We start from the raw sequence: 20,549 nt of genomic DNA, 5'->3' as shown, positions 1-20,549 counted from the left end.
CAGTCTCAATGTAGATGTTTGACTGGGTACATAATTTAAGAATGAAAGAGGGATTTTTAAAGTTATGGTTTAGAACATATTATGAATATTTACATGGTTGTAAATTATTTTAGTAAAGGTAAAATGAAAAATTTAAAATTAAATTGTTACTATACATAGAATTGTGTCATTCTTTTTGAGACTGACTAAAAAATAAAGAGTGTCACATAAATTGGATTAGCACTTCCCCGTCACAAAATAAGTGTCGCTTTAGCAAAAAGAAATTGTTCCAAAATAAATGTCGTTTTAGAAATTCAAGACAAAAAATAGTACCAACTATACCTTATATTAAAGAACTATTTCTTCTTAATGATGCCCAATTCTCAACAAACATCTACTAAATAAGAATAACTTAGTAAACTATATACCTTGTTTCTTTTTTTACGGGTGTAATGAGCTAAAGCGATATTTATTTTGAGACGAAAGGAGTACTAATTATGATTGCCAACAGTCCTCACTCCTCTCGCTTCCCTCTTTCCTTTCATTACCGCAGCAGGAAACGCCCTTACTTCCAAATTCTCTAGTGAACAAAGCAATTAAGATGCAAACATCTACTTGTGTAAACCAAATAACTGAAAAACTACAATTTCATAAATATTTTATAACTCTGAATTTCTTACCATGAACATAGGGAGAATCTCAAAATAGAAATGCTAAACGAGAGAGTGGTCTCTATCGAAGATTACAATATAATTACAAAACAAGAAACAAAGAAAACTCAAGAAACAAAGATAGTTGATCTCATAAGAGAGGCCCAAATTTTGCAGCAGTGCATCACCCCTTTTGTCCTACTTCCCAATTTTCATAGCCCTTTAGCTGGGCTTTGTAGTTTAATGAAGGGAAAATTATGCTCCGTCTTTTGTTGAAAATATTTACGCCACGTAGTCTATAGTTTATGTATAAACACCCGATTTTCAATATATTTGTATATAAACACCTTTTATATACTTTATACAAGGTTGATACAGTATGTATATAATGTTTTCACCCCAAGTATAATACTGTATATTGAGCTACGTGGCGTAAATATTTTCTGCATATTTTTGAAAATTTCCTGTTAAAGAAAACCCAACGTTGAAAAAAATAATTTGTTGGAAAATATTATCCGGGAATGCAAAAAAATACATGAAGAAGAACACAAAGATGAAGGCTCGAAAATATGAACAACAAACACAGTATTGAAGGCTTTCCAAAAAGCGATATTTGCTCCCTCTCCTCTGCGAGATTGCTATGGTATTGTGTGCAAATAGCTTTAGTGGATATGACAAGCCTTTTGGATATCTACATCGAGCAAATAGTGGAAAAATTCATCTTAGGAAAGCAAGAACTTTTCTGATTTTCAAGAGCAAGATTTGTAGAAGAGAAAAGAGTTTTTTTTTTTAGGAGGAAGAAAGTAACTTTTCAGAAGGAAGATAATTTTTTTTTTCAACGTACACTACAAGAAAGTATAGAAATGGCAACAAAAAATTTAATATTTGGCAATAACTTAGTTTTATTGTTGGCAAAGAACTTTTTTGTTGCCAAAGAATTTAATTTTGTTGTCATAATATTGATTATTGTTGCAAAAAGTACTTTTAGTAACAAAAAAAAAAGTTGTTGCACGTTGTTTCAATAACAGCCGTTGGAAAAAGTCTATGCAACAAAAAAAAATTGTTGCCAAAAGTACTTTTTGCAACAATAATCAATCTATGACAACAAAAATAATTTTGTTGCCACATATATTTTTTCTTGTAGTGGTAACGTTGAATTGGTTTTTATATGCAAAATATTTGATAACCAACACACCCTTTTAATAAAAGACATATCCTTTCTCTAAAAGACACCTCTCTCTATAAAACTCTTTGTAAATAATTATTTATATTTAAATAAAATCACAACAATCCCCCACTTATTTAAATATAAATCAAGACTTAAAAATCAAATAATATTTATGCGTAGAGTAATGTATCTTTCGATTTGAACATTACCTTAGTATAACATCATAAGATGAAGTCGAAATACCATGTAGCATAATCACTTTGAACATGTTATTCCTTGTGATAACATCGGTGACACTATAGACATAAATATTTCATTCTTGCTTTCCACTCAACATGCTTAGCACTTTTATAGCCATGTGCTATCCAAAATTCATGAACATAAATGAGAATAACTTCAAATCTCAATCGAAGCGGCACCACTTCTATGTCTATATAGGTGAGGTTCTTTCAGTGTCTTTGGCACATTTGAGATAGTTGTTCCTTGAACTGAACTTCATTAAGATCATAAGAACTCAACCCTCTATGACAACAAGTACTAGTATATCTCCAAATTTAGTACTGAAACATCCACGTATCAATAACTTGTTGTTACCCTTTGAACACATAACTATTGATTTAATAGTGTCGGGTAGAGTTACCATTATTGGTGGATCTAATTAAGGAGTCTTAATTTAATCAACTCGAGGTTCGTTTTCACCAACCTCCTTATAAATGTTTTAGTAATTGGATCACCAAAATTACTTTTTTTTTTTAATCCACAAATATGAGAGAAATAATTCCTTCTTGAATTAACTTGCTCACATAATTACATTGAAGATTTATGTGATTGATTTCACTTGACTATCATAAAATTGAGCTCATATTTTTCAAATCAATGAATTTCTACGGAGAAAATCCCTCATCCACTCAATTCCTTTCCTTGATTCTACAAATGCAAGTCTATTTCTTGGTTTCAAGAAATTGCACCTTCTCTTAAGGTAATTACCCATGATGTGGTAAATTGTGTTTTCTCACATACTCGATATTCAATTTACACTGATTTATCCTTATAAAATAGTATGAAACATTGAGTTTTTCAAATCTTTAGTTTTCTAAAGAAAATCAAGAACTCTGCTACTGGCCCTTCCAATAGCGCTTGCTTACACAAATTAAGCTATAATTCACTTGCTTACACAAGTTAAGCTATAATTCTTCCATCATTATTAATTAACTCAATCTAGGATAAATAGGGTATTGACCTCTTTTATGTTTAAGTGACTTTATTTAGTACTTTCTCAATGTAATGATATTAACTTAATATACATTACCCCCACTATTTACTTAATCATGATACCCAACATAATATCAATTTGTCCAAGATCCTTTATTTCAATATGGAAGAAAGGAAACATCTTGTGTCTATTCTGCTATAAAAACCTCTTTGTTTCTATCATACCATAGAAATCTCTTTATTTCTATCATATTCTTCATATCATTGCTTGCAATAACATATGAATAAATTAACTAGCACACATAATTACGACATACATTGGTGTATATACAACTTTTCAAGTATTCATGAAAGAATACGATTTTTTTAACTGACCTTCATGAAAGAACACAACTTTTCCTTTTGAAGACATAATAATAATTGTCTAATGTTGACTTCTAATCATAAGCCAAATACCCCTACATTTTGACTATTTCACGCATGTATGAAACTTAAAGTTGTCAAGAGACATTAGATTCATGAAAGTCATTAACATTTGAAAAATATCTAAAATGTAAATATATATCATATATATATTCTCATGATCTCGCAATGATAAATCAACTTTCAAGTACTGATGTTAGTATTCACGATAAAGTTACTAAAGTAATTAACTCCATGTGAACTTTATGCAAGAATAACAAATATCACACACACTAAAAATGTTATTCCTAATTCTCATGCATATCAAGATCATCACAAAGTAAATTATTTACTCTAATATTTACAAAATCAGATTTTACAAAAATCATAAAGAGTAAATAATGAAGTTAAGAAAGTAGAACCCGATTTATTGCCATTTTCTCCTTGACTCATGTCATTGTTGTAGTAGTTTTCTTCAGTTTTGAGTCCCGAAATATCAATTTTAGCAATTACTTTCAGTAGAGATATCACTGCTTTGTCTACACACCCACCGTGTACAAAAAGGAAAGAGAGGCAACCGATGGCACAAATAGTATAGCGAGACCAACTGAACGTGCTAAAGCAGCATACATACCAGTTACAAATGCAATTACAACAACTGACATTGCCAAAAGCTTCAAATAAATTGTGATATTAGCAAACGTCCTCATAGGTGTCACTGTACATTGAGACGGTCGTTCATTAATTGATGCCATGATAAAGTAGCTGAGTACAGCTCCTGCGGAGCATGCAAAGGCGATGTCATCCAAAACAACAAATGCGCGGAATGCTGTGTTACTTATCAGAATTGTCATTCCTTTATTAGAACTATTGGGATCGCTCTCAAAACCTCTTGGCAACGTGAAATCAGCTGCGGAGGTGATTGTCATTAGTAAAGTGGCGACAACTAGATGCACTTAAGCTATCTCCATTATATATTTGCTTTCACTTTTCAAAAATTCATCCCCATTAGTGATCCACTTGTTTTGATGCTGTGCCACATGATGAGTGCGTCTTGCTCCTGCGATTTTATCTTGAAGCCACGTCGTCCAAATTGACCACGGTGAAAAGGGTACAGGTTATCGTACTCCTCCTTATCGTATTCCTCCTGTCATCACCAGCTGGTTGAGTTCATATATAGTCGAACAACATGTAACTTGTTCAGCAGGAGTACCACTGATATCATGTAAAAGTAAATTCACGAGAAGATATATAGAGGAAGATAGATTGCAGTTTTGCTTGTATCCTTTCAATAATATGTGTTTCAACACCACAACTTAGGTGTCAAATAGGTGGATTGGGTTAAACTTGGACGGGTCAAAATATACTAAATTAATAAGTGACACTGCTCAAAACTTATTTGGGTTGAAATGGGCTAAATAATGGGTCATAATCCAACCCACCCAACTCTTACTAAGCTCTCGCTTGGCCATAGATTTTAAGATTTGTTTTCAAATCTTTGTTTGGCCATAAAATTTTGACTGATTTTGAAAACAAATCTTCAAATCCCAAATTCTTGCTCAAACCTGTTTTTGGGCCAAGATCTATGTTTTGGCCTTTTAAAAACTATCCCAAACTTTTGAATTTTATAAAAAAGCCCCATCTATTTATGACCCAACTAATTCTATCTACCATATTCCTCCATTAAAGTCGTATTTACCATGTTTCCACAATTAAAACAATCTATTTTATAAAGTGATCAAATTAAGCTGTGCTCAAATAGTAGAAGACGAAACCCTAGGGAAAATTGCTCTGCCAACTGTAGAAAACCATAAGATAAAAATAGATCTTTGTATTGTAATTTGAATTGTAATAGCTAGTAAGTGTGTTATTAACACAATTATTATTAAAATATCACGTTCTGCATAATTTGGGATTAACAAGTATGTATGTTTTTGTATGGCTGATTATTTTTGATAGTTTTTAGAACTTATGGGTATAACTAATGTTTCATATTTTCCAAAACAAAAGGTGAAATATGTTTTGAAAAACTATGGCCAAACACATTTTCAAAACTTGAAAAACTTCACCCAAATCAAGTTTTTCAATTTTTTTTTTTGGGGATCTATGGCCAAACGCTAGTTAAGTTTGCCTAATAATTTCTTCTTCTTTTTTAATGGGTATATATAACATATCAAACCGAGAAAATTTCTTTTTAAAAATATTTTGACAAGATTTCTCATGGGTCAATTTGGGATACATATCAACCCAACTTTGAGATGAGCTGAATTGGATGAGTCAAAATAAGTTGAGTTAATAAATGGACGACTCATTAACCCGCTCAAACTTAGACGGGTTGGGCAGGTCATGTTTTCATGGGCTAATTTTGCCATATATCAAGAAGGGGAACTTACACAAATACTAGTAAATATACAACTGTTTACAGAACCTATAACTATTTTTTAATTTACATAATCTACAAAATATACCCTTTAAATGATAAAAGGAAAAAATCTTTAGATATGGTCAATTTAGTATAAATATGGTAAAAAATTTATACAGGTTATATTTTTTTCCTTAATTTGTCTTTACAAATTCTCCTTTCCTACCTATCATTAATAATAAAATGAATAATTTCCTTAATTTGTCCCTACAAATCTCATTTCTTACCTATCATTAATAATAGAATTAATAATATGATGAAGGCAATAACATTAAGTATACTTGACATAAACAATATACATATACCATATGTACTAAACACGTACCTTTAAGTCGTCTTCTGAGGTTTTTCCACTTTCCCTTTGAATTTAGCTTTCAAACATAGATATTGTTAATACAACATATATTAAAAATAATATACTACTATATACTATATATATGCATATATGTGCATCGATATACTATATTAATATAAGTTAAGCAAAGTCAATTGATATACTATATATGTTAAGCATATAAGTGCATCGATATAATATGTATTTTACGAAATATATTAATATAAAAATACCTCTATTGATATTTTTGGAATGTAAAAAGTTGTATTTATGTAATTAAAAAATTCAAATTTTGAATAAGTTGTATTTGTGTAATTTTTTTAAAGTAATTATAATTTTTTTTAATTACCATTTTAAAAAGTTGTATTTGTGTGATTTTCCTCATGTACTACAGGAATCCCGTAAACAATTGTTGGTTTATATAAGTGTAGCTAAGCCAAGGATGGTTCAAAGCTCTCAAAGATTGCTTTATTGCAGTTTTAAAATTGGTACATTAGCTGGATTTGAAATGAATCCTGCCAAGCCATGTTTGATTATATTAGAGTGTGGAAGTGTCACCATCTCATCTAAGTATAAGCTTAATCTTTTAATTAAGATGGTTACACACTTCAACATAGTGTCATTGGGATAGGTAGAGGTTGAATTCGAATGTCAACACATTTACCCATCATCAAAAAATAATTTTCACGTACTTGACCTTGGAAAAAATCAGGATGCACGTGAGGGGGCAATGTTGATGACATATTTAGTTCCAACAGCTTAAACTTTTAGATGAAATGGTCACACACTTCAATATAGAGTAATAGTTTATCTCAATTATATGTAAAAGGTTTAAACTTCAGTTCAAAAGAAAAGATTATTTGTAAAAGGTTTTGAAATTCATTCTTAATGTTCTACTCCGCGAGGACAAAATAGTTTCAGTAGTTATATTTTAATCGGAAAAGGGCCGAATATACCCCTGTACTCTCGCAAAAGGGTTAAATATATCTCTCGTTATACTTTGGGTTCAAATATACCTCTACAGTTATACTTTGGGCACACATATACCCCTCCACCGTTAAAGTTGACAAATGTTAATATTTTTAATGAAGAAAATGCCATGTGGCATGCCACCTCATTGTCCAAATCCAATTTTAACCCTCCCTCCTTCCATGCCATCTTTCATCATTTGCACCTCCCCCTCCACCACTACTACACCATTATACCCACCACCATTTTCACAAACTCGAAAGGTTGAAGAAATCAAAATGCTTCAAATGGATTTCTTGATTTTCTTTTTAACCAATAATTTTTATTTATTTACAACTATATTAACAAATAAAGTTTAGATTTTTTAAGTATACTCTGAAAAGTCCTGTTATGAGTTAACGTGGATTACATACTTAGCTCTTATGTGTCCGAACGAGTGTATATCGAATTAGGAAGCGAATATTTAATTTTGCTGGAAATGGATTGGGTTTAGCAGTCAGTGATAACGTGTTAATTGAGCTAATCTTTTTCCTTAAAAGTAATTTACGAACATTATTGGTAAGTCTCCCATTTTAACGCTCCATTCGCTGCAAGCAATCACCAAATCCCACTTCTACATAAAGGACCTGCATGCATTTATTCTTCTCTTCTTTAGCTCTATTCAACTCACCTCGTTTGTTGACTGAGTGATTGCTTCAAATTACTCATCCCAATTAACTTTATTTTTAATTAATAATTTTTATTCTAAAAGGGGTTTTTCAAGAATTACTTGTGAAAATGGTGCTGGGTATACTGGTGTAATAGTGGTGGAGGGAGGTGCAAATGGTGAAAGATGACATGGAAGGAGGAAGGGATAAAATTGGATTTGGACAATGAGGTGGCATGCCACATGCCATTTTCTTCATTAAAAATATTAACCTTAGTCAACTTTAACGGTGAAGGGGTATATTTGTGCCCAAAATATAACTCTAGGGGTATATTTAGACCCAAAGTATAACGAAGGGTCTATAGTACAGGGATATATTTGGCCCTTTTCCGTATTTTAATTCTATCCAATACTACTATCAAACATGATATTTTAGATGATAAGAATATTCAATAAATTTCAAGATTCACAAAAAATACTATAAGTCAACATAGCTAATGATACAAAATATTTTAAGGACTTGAGAAAATTAGTAGTAAAAAAACTGTTTGACTCCCAAATAGTAAGACCTTAACATAAAATTGGAGGGAGGGAGTAATCAAGTGTCTGCAGGTGCTTACCTCCCGGTTTGATTTCTCTGTGACTGCGCGAGAAAATATATCAAGCGGAGTTTGGTCATCTTTGTTAAATGTCATTTTCTTTGCTTTGGGATGGATTATTAACTTATAAGGCACACAGTTCCTATAATGCTTACGCTGAAGAATTTCGTCCTTATTAAAGTACTTTCCAAAGGCAAACAAATGCATAGGAGTGTTGCCATCATTATCAGGCTCATCGACAAGGCTACCCCAATTTTCGGACTTCAACAAGGTAAGAAGTAACGCTGCTTGTCCGTTCATTACGGCTACATGAAGAGCATTTTGGCCCCTGCTGTCAAGCATTTCCCAGCAATCAGGGTTGTGATGTAATAGCTCACTTAGCACATTTGTAACATATAAGGTATCAACTTCACCGGCTGCAATGTGAATTGCAGTCGTCCAGTCATTTTCATTGCCTGCTGGAAGGTAGGCTAAGGATTTATTCCATCCCAGCATATCAGAAACTACTTCTTTCAATCCTAGTTTAACAGCATAATGCAGTGGATTCCAACCCCATTTGTCTGGTTCCTCACATAAAGAATTGTTCCATTGCCTTAGTAATATTGCGCAATCTGAATGTGTCAAATATTATGATGATAAGGGGTCAATTCATCTACACTCTTGAGATCTTCATACATACACATATAGGTTCACAAGTAGTATTAAAGTTATGAAATCATTCAAAAAGACCTTACCTTCACATTAATTTTTTTTTCCTTACAAAATAATCTTTTCTTCCTGTTTGGTTAGTTATAATTTGAATTTTGGGAGTCAATTAAAGGGAATGCGTACTCATTATCAGGCCTCTTATCAAGATTATCTGACATAATTAATCCTAATTTATGTAGATGATATTATGGGCAAATCTAACAGAAGCTAGATGTTAATACAGAGTAATAAAAACTACTTACCCGAGTGTTCGTGAACAACTGCTGCGTGCAGAGGTGTTCGACCAAATGGACCTCCAGCATAATTTGGGTTTTTGCATGATTCCAAGATTTCACGCAGAATATCAATAAAACCAGACTCCGCTGCCAGATAAAGTGGTGTCTCCCCTGCCTTGTTTGTTGGATATTCAAATTCAGGATCCTCTTCTTTTTTCAAGATGATCTTGACAACATCAACATGTTCACTCCTCACAGCCTTGTGCAGGGCTGTATCTCCATTCTCATTTGTCATCCTCATGAGTGTCTCCTTATAATTCTTCTCACCAGCTACGCTAAGTAGCACACGGACTACCTCAGTGTGGCCTTCATTAGCTGCTATGTGAAGTGCAGTCTCATTTCTCTTGTTCCGACAGTATAACAACGCCGGAGTAATTTTAAGGACTTCTCCCACGAAATCGGAGTGGGAACAGAGGGCTGCCACGTGGAGGACAGTGTTTCCCTTTGGAGTAACTTGGTACTCATTTTCTTCATCCCTTTTTAGATATTCAGCAAGTGAAAAATCACCATCGCTGGTATTGCCTTACAACGCAGCATTGTACAAGGTTGGATCCATTCTCTCTCTCTCTCTCTCTATGGATTTTGGTATTTACCAAAAATTTCCCAAATTTGTGAGTCCTTTACTTCCTCTGGATCAAACATTATATAGAACATCACACAGACCTTTGCCTTTGATTAAAAAAAAAAAAGGTACTTGTTCTTTGCTTTAGAAGCAAGGAATTTGTAAAGAATATATTTTTCATTTCTCATTCGGTGTTCAGTATCTGTGTTGTGGCCCCGACTAATCTGGATTCGTGCCGCTTAAGACCCATTTAAGGGGGATACGCTCCGTAACAAGATTGTTTCCATATCCAAGGCTCGAACACAAGAACTCTCAACATGAATAAAAACAAATACTATTTAACCTCCTAAAATCAAAATATTAATCAGTAGTACTTATTGTCTTAAGATTTACCTTTTCTTATGACTCATTTTTTTCAACACAAAGGAGACTTCAGTAATTAATTAGGAAAATAATAGAACAAGAAAAATGTTTTCATGAGGTCCAAATAAATTTGACAAATTAAGTTTTTACTAAAATTCATATCCTCATTAATTATTTTCTTTCCAAAATAGTTTTCAAAAAAAAAAAAAAAAGAGGATTTTTATTTTTCTAAATTACACGTAATAAAAGTTTTTTAGGGATAATTTCATAAACCTCCCTCCAATTGTCTTTTGTAATGTTAACCGCTATGGTTTTGAGATACTATGCTCACCTCACTTATTACAATACCGGTTCAAATGATAAAATTTTCATTTTATTCCAGAAATACCCCTTGGTGTATCTGATTGTTGAATGTTAAGTATGCAACACAAAACTCCCTCAAATTCTTTTATGCATGCTGCACAATTGGTCTGATTTGTTTTTAAATCATAAAATAACACATATCTCATTTTAATTAATACATATTGACTAATTACTATTGTGTTAAATTAAAATATACTACTAGAAGTAGGAGAATTTAATTAAAGCAAAATTGCTTAAATTATTTTTCTTCGTTTTCAGTTACTAGAAAAGGTACTACTGGCTCAGGCTTTTCCTTTTTCTTCTTGGGAGACAATTCACTGATTCACTCTAGCGTGGCTCTGGCTTTTCCCTTTTCTTCTTGGGAGACGATTCACTGATTCACTCGAGCGTTGAAGAAATAACCTATGGTGATAAAAAAAAAATCTCTTTCTTTTTTCTTTTTGTTCTTTTATTACTGGCTTTGCCTTTTTCTTTTTAGGAAACAATTCACTTTGGTGTTTAAGAAGTAACCTATGGTAATACTCTTTTGTTTTTCTCTTTTTTTTTTTTTTTTTTTTCTTTCTTGTTCTTTTTTTAGATTATGCCCTTCATTAGCTGCTATGTGCAAGTGCGGATGCATCTTTCAGGTAGCGTGTTCATTTTAATTCACTACTATATGTGCATAATATAAATTACGTGTAAGAATATACTAAAGGTGCAATTTATAGTATGTTGCGTATGATGGATTCAATGCTAAAGCCCTTAAAATGAACTCAAAAAGCTAAAATCTCAAATACGCCTTTGGATATGTGAAGCACACGTTCTACTTTCTTATTACTAAGGGCATTAAAAGGTGCAAAGGCGGATCCAAGATTTGAAGTATATAGGTTTTGAATTCTAGCCCTTTCGAACTATTGAGTTCCAAATGAATAATTTGCTTGTATTAAATGTCTTTTTAAGACAAATACAAGACTACAACAACAACAACATACCCAGTAGATTCCCACAATGTGGGGTCTGGAAGACAAAATACAAGACTAGGACCAAATTAGTAAATTCTGCCAAATTTGTACTTCAACGCTACCTCCGCCTCGGACAAAATAGAGTAACCTTAAGGCCATATAGGACTTCCACATGGAGGAATCTGTTCAATGGCGGACTTAGGATTCAATGGGCCTGGATGCTCACTTTAAAATCAACAAAAATATATTGCTTTGAGTAGGATCCAAACTCAGCTCCTTCACGGCTTAGCCTAAAGCCTACCACCTTTTAACTAGAGCATCAATATCTTTCATTGCTTCCTGGGTGCTATTTATTATTTTATACTAAAACTTGTAAATTGACCCCCGCTTCTCGTGGTAATTAAAATCTTATTAAATTTTTGAAATTAATCCGTTCAATATTTTCTATATGTCTACATATAGTATCTGCAACTGTTAATAGATGCTCGAGCACCAAATATTATTATACGGGTCCACCCCTAACTGTGTTGACCACTCTACCTCTGCCTCTGGCTATTTTTATTTTTTTTGGATTTTGGTATTTGTCCAAAATCCATTATTTTCTTTTTCCGAACTGCTTTGAAATGCTTTTTCCTGAGCCGATGGTCTTTCAGAAACAACATCTCTGCTTTCCAAGGTAGGGGTAAGGTCTGTGTACACACTATCGTTCCCGGATTCCACTTGTGAAATTACACTGGGTATGTTGTTGTTGTTGGAGATTTGTCAAAAATCTCCCAAAATTATGATCTTGTGAGTACTTTGCTTTATTAGATTCTTGATGAACCCTGAAGAAAGGGATTTGGTGTTTGCCTTGATAAGAAGATAAGGATTTGTTTGGGTTTTGCTAATTTTTGTATTTTCTCTTTAATTTCCTTTAGCGAAAACTATATTCTATTCTACTATATTATATATTAGAAATTAGAAATGGGAGTTAGAGAACGAACATATGCTTGAAAACTTGTACTATATGCTGAATTGAGAATACCAACTGTTTGCCTATTATTTTAATACCCTCATCATTTCGCACAATTACCTTTTTATCTTATCCTTTAAAAGACCTGATGGACCACCGTTTCTCTTTTGTCTTTGTCTCGTCTTATCAATACCAACTGTCTGCCATTTTTCTATAATGATTTGTTAGGGATAAATACTTAACCTTACAAAAGAGGGAAGAAATCTTAAAGCACAGCTTTTGCTTTTAATTTTTATCTTAAAGAGCATAGCTTTTGCTTTTAATTTTTATAAACATACATGCTGCTAACCAACTTGTGTTCATGAATCTTTGCTTTAGAGCTCCAAAAAGTGAAAAAAATTATAGTTCAATTTTCGATATTTTATTTTTTACTCAACAAGAGGGGAAAGAGCTCTCCACTGGTGTAGTTTTTCTTGCATTCAGAAACTAATATTTTTGAAGCTTCCGGAACAATTTTACCATGTAGGTCAAAGAAAAAAGGATAAAAAAGAAAGTGAAAGCAGTCAAAGAAAAATAAAAAACCAAGCTTTGATTGTTAAAAATTCTTGTGTGATGCAAACTTGCAATATCATAATCAATCGATTACTATCATGTGATTCTTTTTTTTGTTTTTAATCACTTCTGTTATGTTTAACCATCTTTCGCTCCTATAATTCCTTATAATACAATTGGATATGATTAAAAATTGAAATTTAGTAATCTAAAAGAAATTGGTGAGTGTTCACTGCTGCAGGAGCTTCACTAAGAATGGTACAAAATGGTATATAACTGCCTACAAGGAGCTTCTCAGAGAACAAATATCACTAAGAATATAATCAAAATTATGAATCTGTTTACATCATTTGTGTTACTAACTCACCCAAGTTAACATTTTCAATTATCTATTGATTACATGTTACCAGTTCAAAAGTAAATAAATTATCTGTTGATTACATTATTTCTCTATGAACTTTGAGCTCAAGAGCTACCTATACATTATTCACTATGCAGTCCATGGTTTAGTTTTAATTCTGTCTTTGAAAGCCCTGTTCTATCCTATTCAGTCCATGTTCATTCGTCTTACTTCTTGCTGATGTATTTTGGTAATTTATTTACTCTAATTTGCTGCATATACATTTAAGAGATCATGTATTAAAGTGTAAGATTAGCTTGGTCATTGTTTTCTTCTCTAAAGCGCAGTATTACTCCCACTATTTGATAAAAGGTTATATATGTTGTTTCAGTGTAGAATCTTTTTTAATGCATTTTATTGATGTATTCTAAGTTTGCTTTCCAATATTACTGTATATATATAGAGAAAGGAATGTTGGCAAGGGTTTTCAGCCTATCCTATCTTTTCGCTTTGGGTTAGAGTAATGGAGTACCTATAATCTCTAAAAAAAATAGGCCTAGTGAAGTATATTTTCCCCCCTTTAATCTCTAAAAAAATAATAGATAGGCTCTATTTAAATCAAACTCAGAGGTTTTTCTTAATTATTTTAATGAATTGGTGGCTTCCCTTCAATTTGTTTTACAAAACAATCGATCTAAAGTAGTGTGATGACACTAGACAGTTAAGGAATCATGACATGTTTGTGATGCCATAAAATTGCACCATCTCTCGTCTTTGGCCAAATTTTACGTCCAAGTTCATGGCCGCATATTGCTTAGCCTAGTGAAGTATATTTTCCTGTTTGCTTGGATAATTTTCCTGCATTTGCGTACTGTTTGCTGCAAAATAGACTCTAAGATTACAGTAGATAATGGTCCACTATGTTATTTGCATGATATCATGCTACAAAATTAAGCACTGAATTTCGAGTATTTGTGTTTTGTCACTTATAATTCTACAATCTGCCCTTACCCGTGCAGGGTGCCGAGATGACAAAGTTTACATCTTTACCTTTGCCTATGTTTCCTTTAGACAAATAATCTACCTTCCCAAGATAGGGGTAAGATCAGCGCACACGCTATCCTAAATGCTATAGATTCAATCTATATTAGTAATATATTGTCCGATAAAAGTTAGTATATTAAGTAAATGAATAATGATTGATTCTTCATAAAAAATGTTCTCTCTTATTCAAGAGCTTGCATTTCTCAAAGCACATGTAGACTTTCGTGTTGGGTCTAGGCGCAGCACGGGAAACCACGACTAGTATTAGTTACAAGTGAAAGAATATCAATGTAGATGCAAACAATTGTTTATGAAATTGATGTAGAGCTTACCAACCCAAATTAGCAACTTATGAAACTTACCGAAATAGGAAAATTACAGCCAAATATCATTTGGCCATGTATTTTACAAAATATGTACAGTGTATAGATAGCATATACATTATACTACGAGTGTACATGAACCAGGTTGGTTCGGATTTTCAAATACCAAACAAAACCAATTATGTCAGGTTTTTAAATCGATAAATCAAACCAAACCAATAAAATATGGGTTTTTCGACTTTGGGTATTTTTGAGTTTTTCGATTTTCTCGGATTTTTTTTTCTTGAATTTTTTGTTCATACAATTTTTACTTCAAATATTTCTTTAGTCCTAGTGAGATGCAACTATACAATTAAGGTGTTTCTTAAGAAAATAACAAAAATGTGAAATGAGTGATGACATTATAATAAAATATTCAACAGAAAAGATAATGAAATAGCATAAAATAAATATTGCTAATTAATAAGGCATAATGAAAATGATCATCATCTAAAAATACTAAGTCATGCTAAAATAAGTACGACTAATAAGTATTAATTACACGACAAATAAAAAAAATTAAGTTATATATTTTTATTGCCTAAATTAACAATGCAAAATTGAAGAATATATATCCAATATTATTATCATTCCTAGTGTTAGGATTGACTTTCTTTTTGATAAGTTATGCCATTTTGTGTTTTGATAATTTGACAAACGCTTGAGGGACCAGGTTCTCCATCAGGTCCCTTGAGTGTCGTCCAGCCAATGCACTACAGCTGTAAAGTTGCGGTACTGCTACTGTTCTGACTAGCAGAACCACAACAGTTGTGCTGCAATTTTGCTAAAGGTCAAACCTATAGCTAAAGGCCAATTGTAAAGATGAAAGGTCTCTATCCATGGTCACATGCTACTCACATGCTCCCCAATATATATACAACATGTTACTAGGTTAAAGATATCACTTGCAAAATCAGAAAACATTCTCTCTCAAGTGTAGCCGCCACTTCTCTCTTTGGTGCTTGCAAGAACAAAGCTTCATCAAACTCAAGGACCAGATCCCAACAACTGAAGATGTCTTTAAGTCCTAGGTTTGTTAAGTCTTTGTTATTTTGTTCTTATTTGTAATCGTACACAACTTTGGAGAAGTGTCTTTGTAGGAAGGTTTCAATTGTGTTACTTTATTGTCTTGGCTAAAATTATGTTAAGGTTAGGAGTATGTTGGCTAGAGTTAGTCAATAGGGTTTTTACTTGGCTAGAGTTAGTCAAGGTTTGTAGCTTATAATAGGGTTATTGTGAGGGGTGAGGGATTAAGAGTTTAATTCTTAAGTTGCGAAGGTTGTAATCCGAAAGTTGCTCGATTAGTGAAATTGAAATCCTACTCCGGTGGGTCGTGATTTTTAATCCCTTGAGCAAGGAGTTTTCCACGTAAATATTGTGTCTCATTTACTTCCTGTTCTGTTTACTTGTGAGAATAAATAGAGAATATGGTTCTCTATACCGTTTGGTGGACTCTTATTTTATATCAATTGGTATCAGAGTAGGTTTTTTTTCTAAAAGATTAACACCTAGAAAGGATCTTCTCCATGACTGCTTCACCAAACCTCGAGAAAGGACAATCTCAAACAAGACTACTTAGGTTTAATGGAAAGTACTATGGGTGGTAGAAGACAAGGATGCATGATTATGTTATGGCTGAGGACTCAGATCTGTGGGACATCATCTGTGATGGTCCTCTTGTTCCTATGAAAATAGATACTGAGAGCTCAAAGTCAGTTCCAAAAAACAAGAAAAGAATACTCTGAAACTGACAGGGAAGCTATTGAGAAGAACTACAAGGCTAAGAAGATCTTGATTTGTGGGATTAGGCCAGATGAATACAATCATGTCTCATTTGTGGATTTGCAAAGGAAATATGGGAAGCTCTTCAAATAGCTCACGAAGGAACTACTCAGGTAAAGCAGTCCAAAATAGATTTGCTTACCACTAAGCATGAGCTGTTTAAAATGAAAGAGGATGAGTCCATCCATGAAATGCACACTTGTTTCACCTTTATAATAAATGAGCTTCATTCACTTGGGGAAATTATTCCCACTAACAAGCTAGTCAGGAAAATACTTGCAGTCCTACCAAGTTCTTGGGAAAGCAAAGTCAATGCTATCACAGAGGCCAAGGACTTACAAACAATAACTATTGACGAGCTTATTAGTAACCTGAAAACCTATGAGATGAAAAGAAAAAATGATCTTGAAATATGAGAGTCAAAGAAGGAGAAGAGCCTGGTTCTTAAAGCTGCTAAAATTGACACAAGTGGTGATGAATCTGAGATGGCGTACCTCACTTGAAGATTTCATAATATGATTCAGAGAAATGGTGGGATCCCAAAAAGAGGAATCTCTAACAGGAACTTCAAAGAAAATGATTGTTGTCACAAATGCGGAAAGCCTGGACACTTCATCAAAGAGTGTCCTCTTTACAAGCAGGATTACTATAAGAATGCTGATAAGACAGCTAAGAGGAACCAAGTCCCTAATAAGAAGTTCAACAAAAAAGAAGCTGGTGACAACTTGGTAAAGCAGAATCTGGCTGCTTGGGGAGATTCTTCCAGTGAATTCATAGATGGTGACGATCTAGGCGATACATTCATGCTGGCTATCAACAATTAACCACCCTCAGAATATGAGTCAATCTTTGCACTCGTGGCCACATCTGACGATGAGGATGGTAATGAGAAGGATGAGGAAAAAAATTTTGATGTGCAGAAAAATCTGAAAAGTTACTCTAAAACAAAAATTGAGATCTTTAGCCAATGTGTTGATTGATGCGTATCATAGTCTTATTAATGAGAAAAATGTTCTAAATAAAGAAATTGATGGTTTATAACAAGTAAGGGATGATTTGGTAGTCACTGTTGTAGATCTAAAGGAGCAAGTTGAGGAAGTGACTAGAGAAAACTCTCTAGTACTTAATCAAATGAAAAAATGGATGAACACTCCAGCTAAGGGAAAACATGAGGCCAGTGAGATTCACCTTGAGCTTGAAAATGAACTCAAGAAAATCAAAATGAGTCTCATTGCTAAGCTAGAGAAGAACAAACAACTTCAGGAGGACTTGAAAAGGGTTAAAATAGATCTTGACAAGTCACTCCACTGGACCTGGTTGCTGCTATGTACAAAAGTAAGGGTGGAAGGAAAGGGATTTGTTTTCAAAATGCTAAAGCTCCTTACAATCCCCATAGCAAGTATGTCACTGCGACTGATAACTGGCTGTGCATTCATTGTGGTCAAACTGGCCACTATAAGGATACATGTAAAGCCAAATTTCAGTCCTTGCAGAAAAATAAAATATTTTGTTGAAAAAAAGCCCAAAGTATAGGGACCTAGTCCCCGGAAGAAGAAGAATGTGTTGTCTACATGGGCAAAAAGAAGTTTAATTCACCCGTTCTACCAGTATAAGGGAGCCAAGCTGATTCGGGTTTCTAAATCTAACAAATAATTCATTTTACAGTAGGGGTGTACAAAGTAAACCGACAAACCGCACCAAACCGATAAACCGAGTCAAACTGAGAAAAAAACCCGACTAGTGGTTTGGTTTGACTTGGTTTGGTGTTGAGAAAAAAAACCCGATCATAATTGGTTTGGTTTGGTTTTAACTAAAAAAAGTCAAACCGAACCAAACCAACCCGATATTACATGTATTCAATTTTTAATATATTTTATACATAAAAATATTTATTTGTAATGGAATTTATAAATATTTCTTTTATTTTTTCGTAGTTTTTTTTTATCTATTATCATATTATTCAAGCTTGAACTTACAATTTTGAATGTCAATAAGTTTTATATCCTATAGGTATTTGTAACTCAAATAAAGTTCAAACCAAAACCAGCTCAACACTAACGCTAACAAAAGAAATTCAATTTACCACTAGGAATGACAATAATGTTGGATATCTATTCTTTAGTTTTGCATAATTAGTTTAGAGAGTGAAAATACATAACTTAAGTTTTTTTTCTTTGTCATGTAATTAATACTTATTAGCCGTGCTTATTTTAGCATGACTTAGTATTTTTAGATTATGGTCATTTTCTTTATGGCTTGTTAATTAGCAATATTTATTTTAACCGATTTTATTAGTTTTTGTTGAATATTTTAATACAATGTCATCACTCTTCTCACATTTTGTGTTATTTTCTTAAGAAACGCCTTAATTATATAGTTGTATCTTACTAGGACAGAAATATTTGAAGTAAAAGTTATATGTATTGTATCAAGACTATTCCGGAAAAAAAAATCCGAAAAACCCGAGAAAACCGAATAACCCAAGAAAACTCGAGGTTGAAAAACCCGAATTTTATTGGTTTGGTTTGGTGTATAAATTTAAAAACCCGACGCGATTGGTTTGGTTTGGTGTTTAAAAAATCCGAACCAACCCGATCCATGTACACCCCTAGTTTACAGACTGGAGCGAGAGGAGGCAGTCAAAAATTGTACATGGATAGTGGCTACTTGAAGCATATGACTGGAAGAATGAAGTTTGTCCTCTCACTCAAGGTCTTCCAAGGTAAGAGTGTGTATGCTGGCAAAAATGGCAAGACACTATCTCATGTGATTGAAATTTCTATTATGTAAATGGCTTGAAGTATAGTCTGTTTTGTGTGTCCCAAATATGTAATAAGGGAAATGAAGCTGCAGATTTTGGTTCATTGGATGGTGGCAACTTGACATGCAGCAGTGTTGTACATGATGATGCTGAACCGGAAATAAGACTTTTATATATATATATATAAGTCTTATTTCCAGATGATACACTATATTCTTAACATATTTTTGTCTGTTTGAATTTGTTTTTATTCGGGCTTTAGTTTTTCAAAGTGGTTTGCTTATAAGTTTTAATTTCGCTATTCGTAATGTGTTTAAATTAATGTTGTTCTTTTGCGTTTCACAGATTATTTGCATGGAAATTGTTAGTCCCTGAAAGCAAACATATATGATTACTAAAAATAGAATTAAGGAAACAGGAGATGAAATAAAAAAGAGAAAGAAGATTAACGTGGAGGGATGATCTTATGCATGTACCCACATATTTATTTTAAAATTGAACGATATAATCATATCTTTTGAGAATTATCTTCCCATTACTCCCTATATCCGTAAAGGAGTGTCGGGATTCAGAGCCAATAGTTAACACATTAAATTTTCATCTCAGCTACGACGTTAACCAGCACCAGCAGCACGTATTTACAACCAACTAAATAATTAACCTTAAAAATCAACAATTCAAAGGGAAATTGCACATCACTTAACCACAAATAAATATTAAAAAGCATATACGCAAGACATAGGTCCGACATTCTTAGACTTGGCTAAACACCGGATAAGGTTTTACTGTTGTTAATATATATCCCCTAAATTAAATTTACATATTTAGACTATGCGTAAAGACTAAAATAAATTACTTTCTTAATAACTTAAATTTTGAAGAATACTTTAAAAAAAGTAGGATCGTAAGAGAATTCGTTTAAATTCTCAAAAATAATAGTAAGTAATAAACTAATATTAATAACAGAAAAGGCTCAAATATATCATCGAACTATCGGAAATGGCTCATTTATGCCACTCGTCAATAGTTTGGCCCATTTTTGCCATCGAACTATCGGAAATGACTCATTTATGCCACTCATCAATAGTTTGGCTCATTTAAGCCATCGTCCATTACCAAAATGACTCATCCATGTCATTTTTCATTAACGCCGATTTCACAAT

At 32.9% G+C, this 20,549-nt stretch overlaps 2 protein-coding genes across 4 annotated transcripts; both read right to left on the bottom strand.

Annotated features, from left to right (window-relative positions):
* Positions 1–3,950: 3,950 nt before the first annotated feature.
* LOC132642118 (uncharacterized) lies at positions 3,951–4,340 on the bottom strand. The gene has a single exon (XM_060359388.1). The coding sequence runs from the start codon at positions 4,338–4,340 to the stop codon at positions 3,951–3,953; it is 390 nt and encodes a 129-aa protein (XP_060215371.1).
* LOC132640075 (uncharacterized) lies at positions 4,208–10,105 on the bottom strand. Of its 3 annotated transcripts, none has more exons than XM_060356498.1 (4): positions 9,332–10,105; positions 8,403–8,992; positions 6,159–6,204; positions 4,208–4,626 (listed from the first exon to the last, which is right to left on the bottom strand). In XM_060356498.1, the coding sequence occupies exons 1-4, from the start codon at positions 9,603–9,605 to the stop codon at positions 4,565–4,567; spliced, it is 972 nt and encodes a 323-aa protein (XP_060212481.1). In that variant the 5' UTR covers positions 9,606–10,105; the 3' UTR covers positions 4,208–4,564. The 3 variants fall into 3 exon arrangements, with proteins under 3 accessions (XP_060212481.1, XP_060212482.1, XP_060212484.1); XM_060356499.1 differs by having other exon boundaries at positions 4,208–4,558; positions 9,332–10,099; XM_060356501.1 differs by lacking the exons at positions 4,208–4,626; positions 6,159–6,204 and having other exon boundaries at positions 6,212–8,836.
* Between the last annotated feature and the right edge of the window lie 10,444 nt (positions 10,106–20,549).

Source organism: Lycium barbarum, chromosome 5, assembly GCF_019175385.1.
Source record: "Lycium barbarum isolate Lr01 chromosome 5, ASM1917538v2, whole genome shotgun sequence".
Taxonomy (NCBI): domain Eukaryota; kingdom Viridiplantae; phylum Streptophyta; class Magnoliopsida; order Solanales; family Solanaceae; genus Lycium; species Lycium barbarum.
Note: the sequence above shows the minus strand (reverse complement) of the source record. Positions and strands in the feature narration are given on the sequence as shown.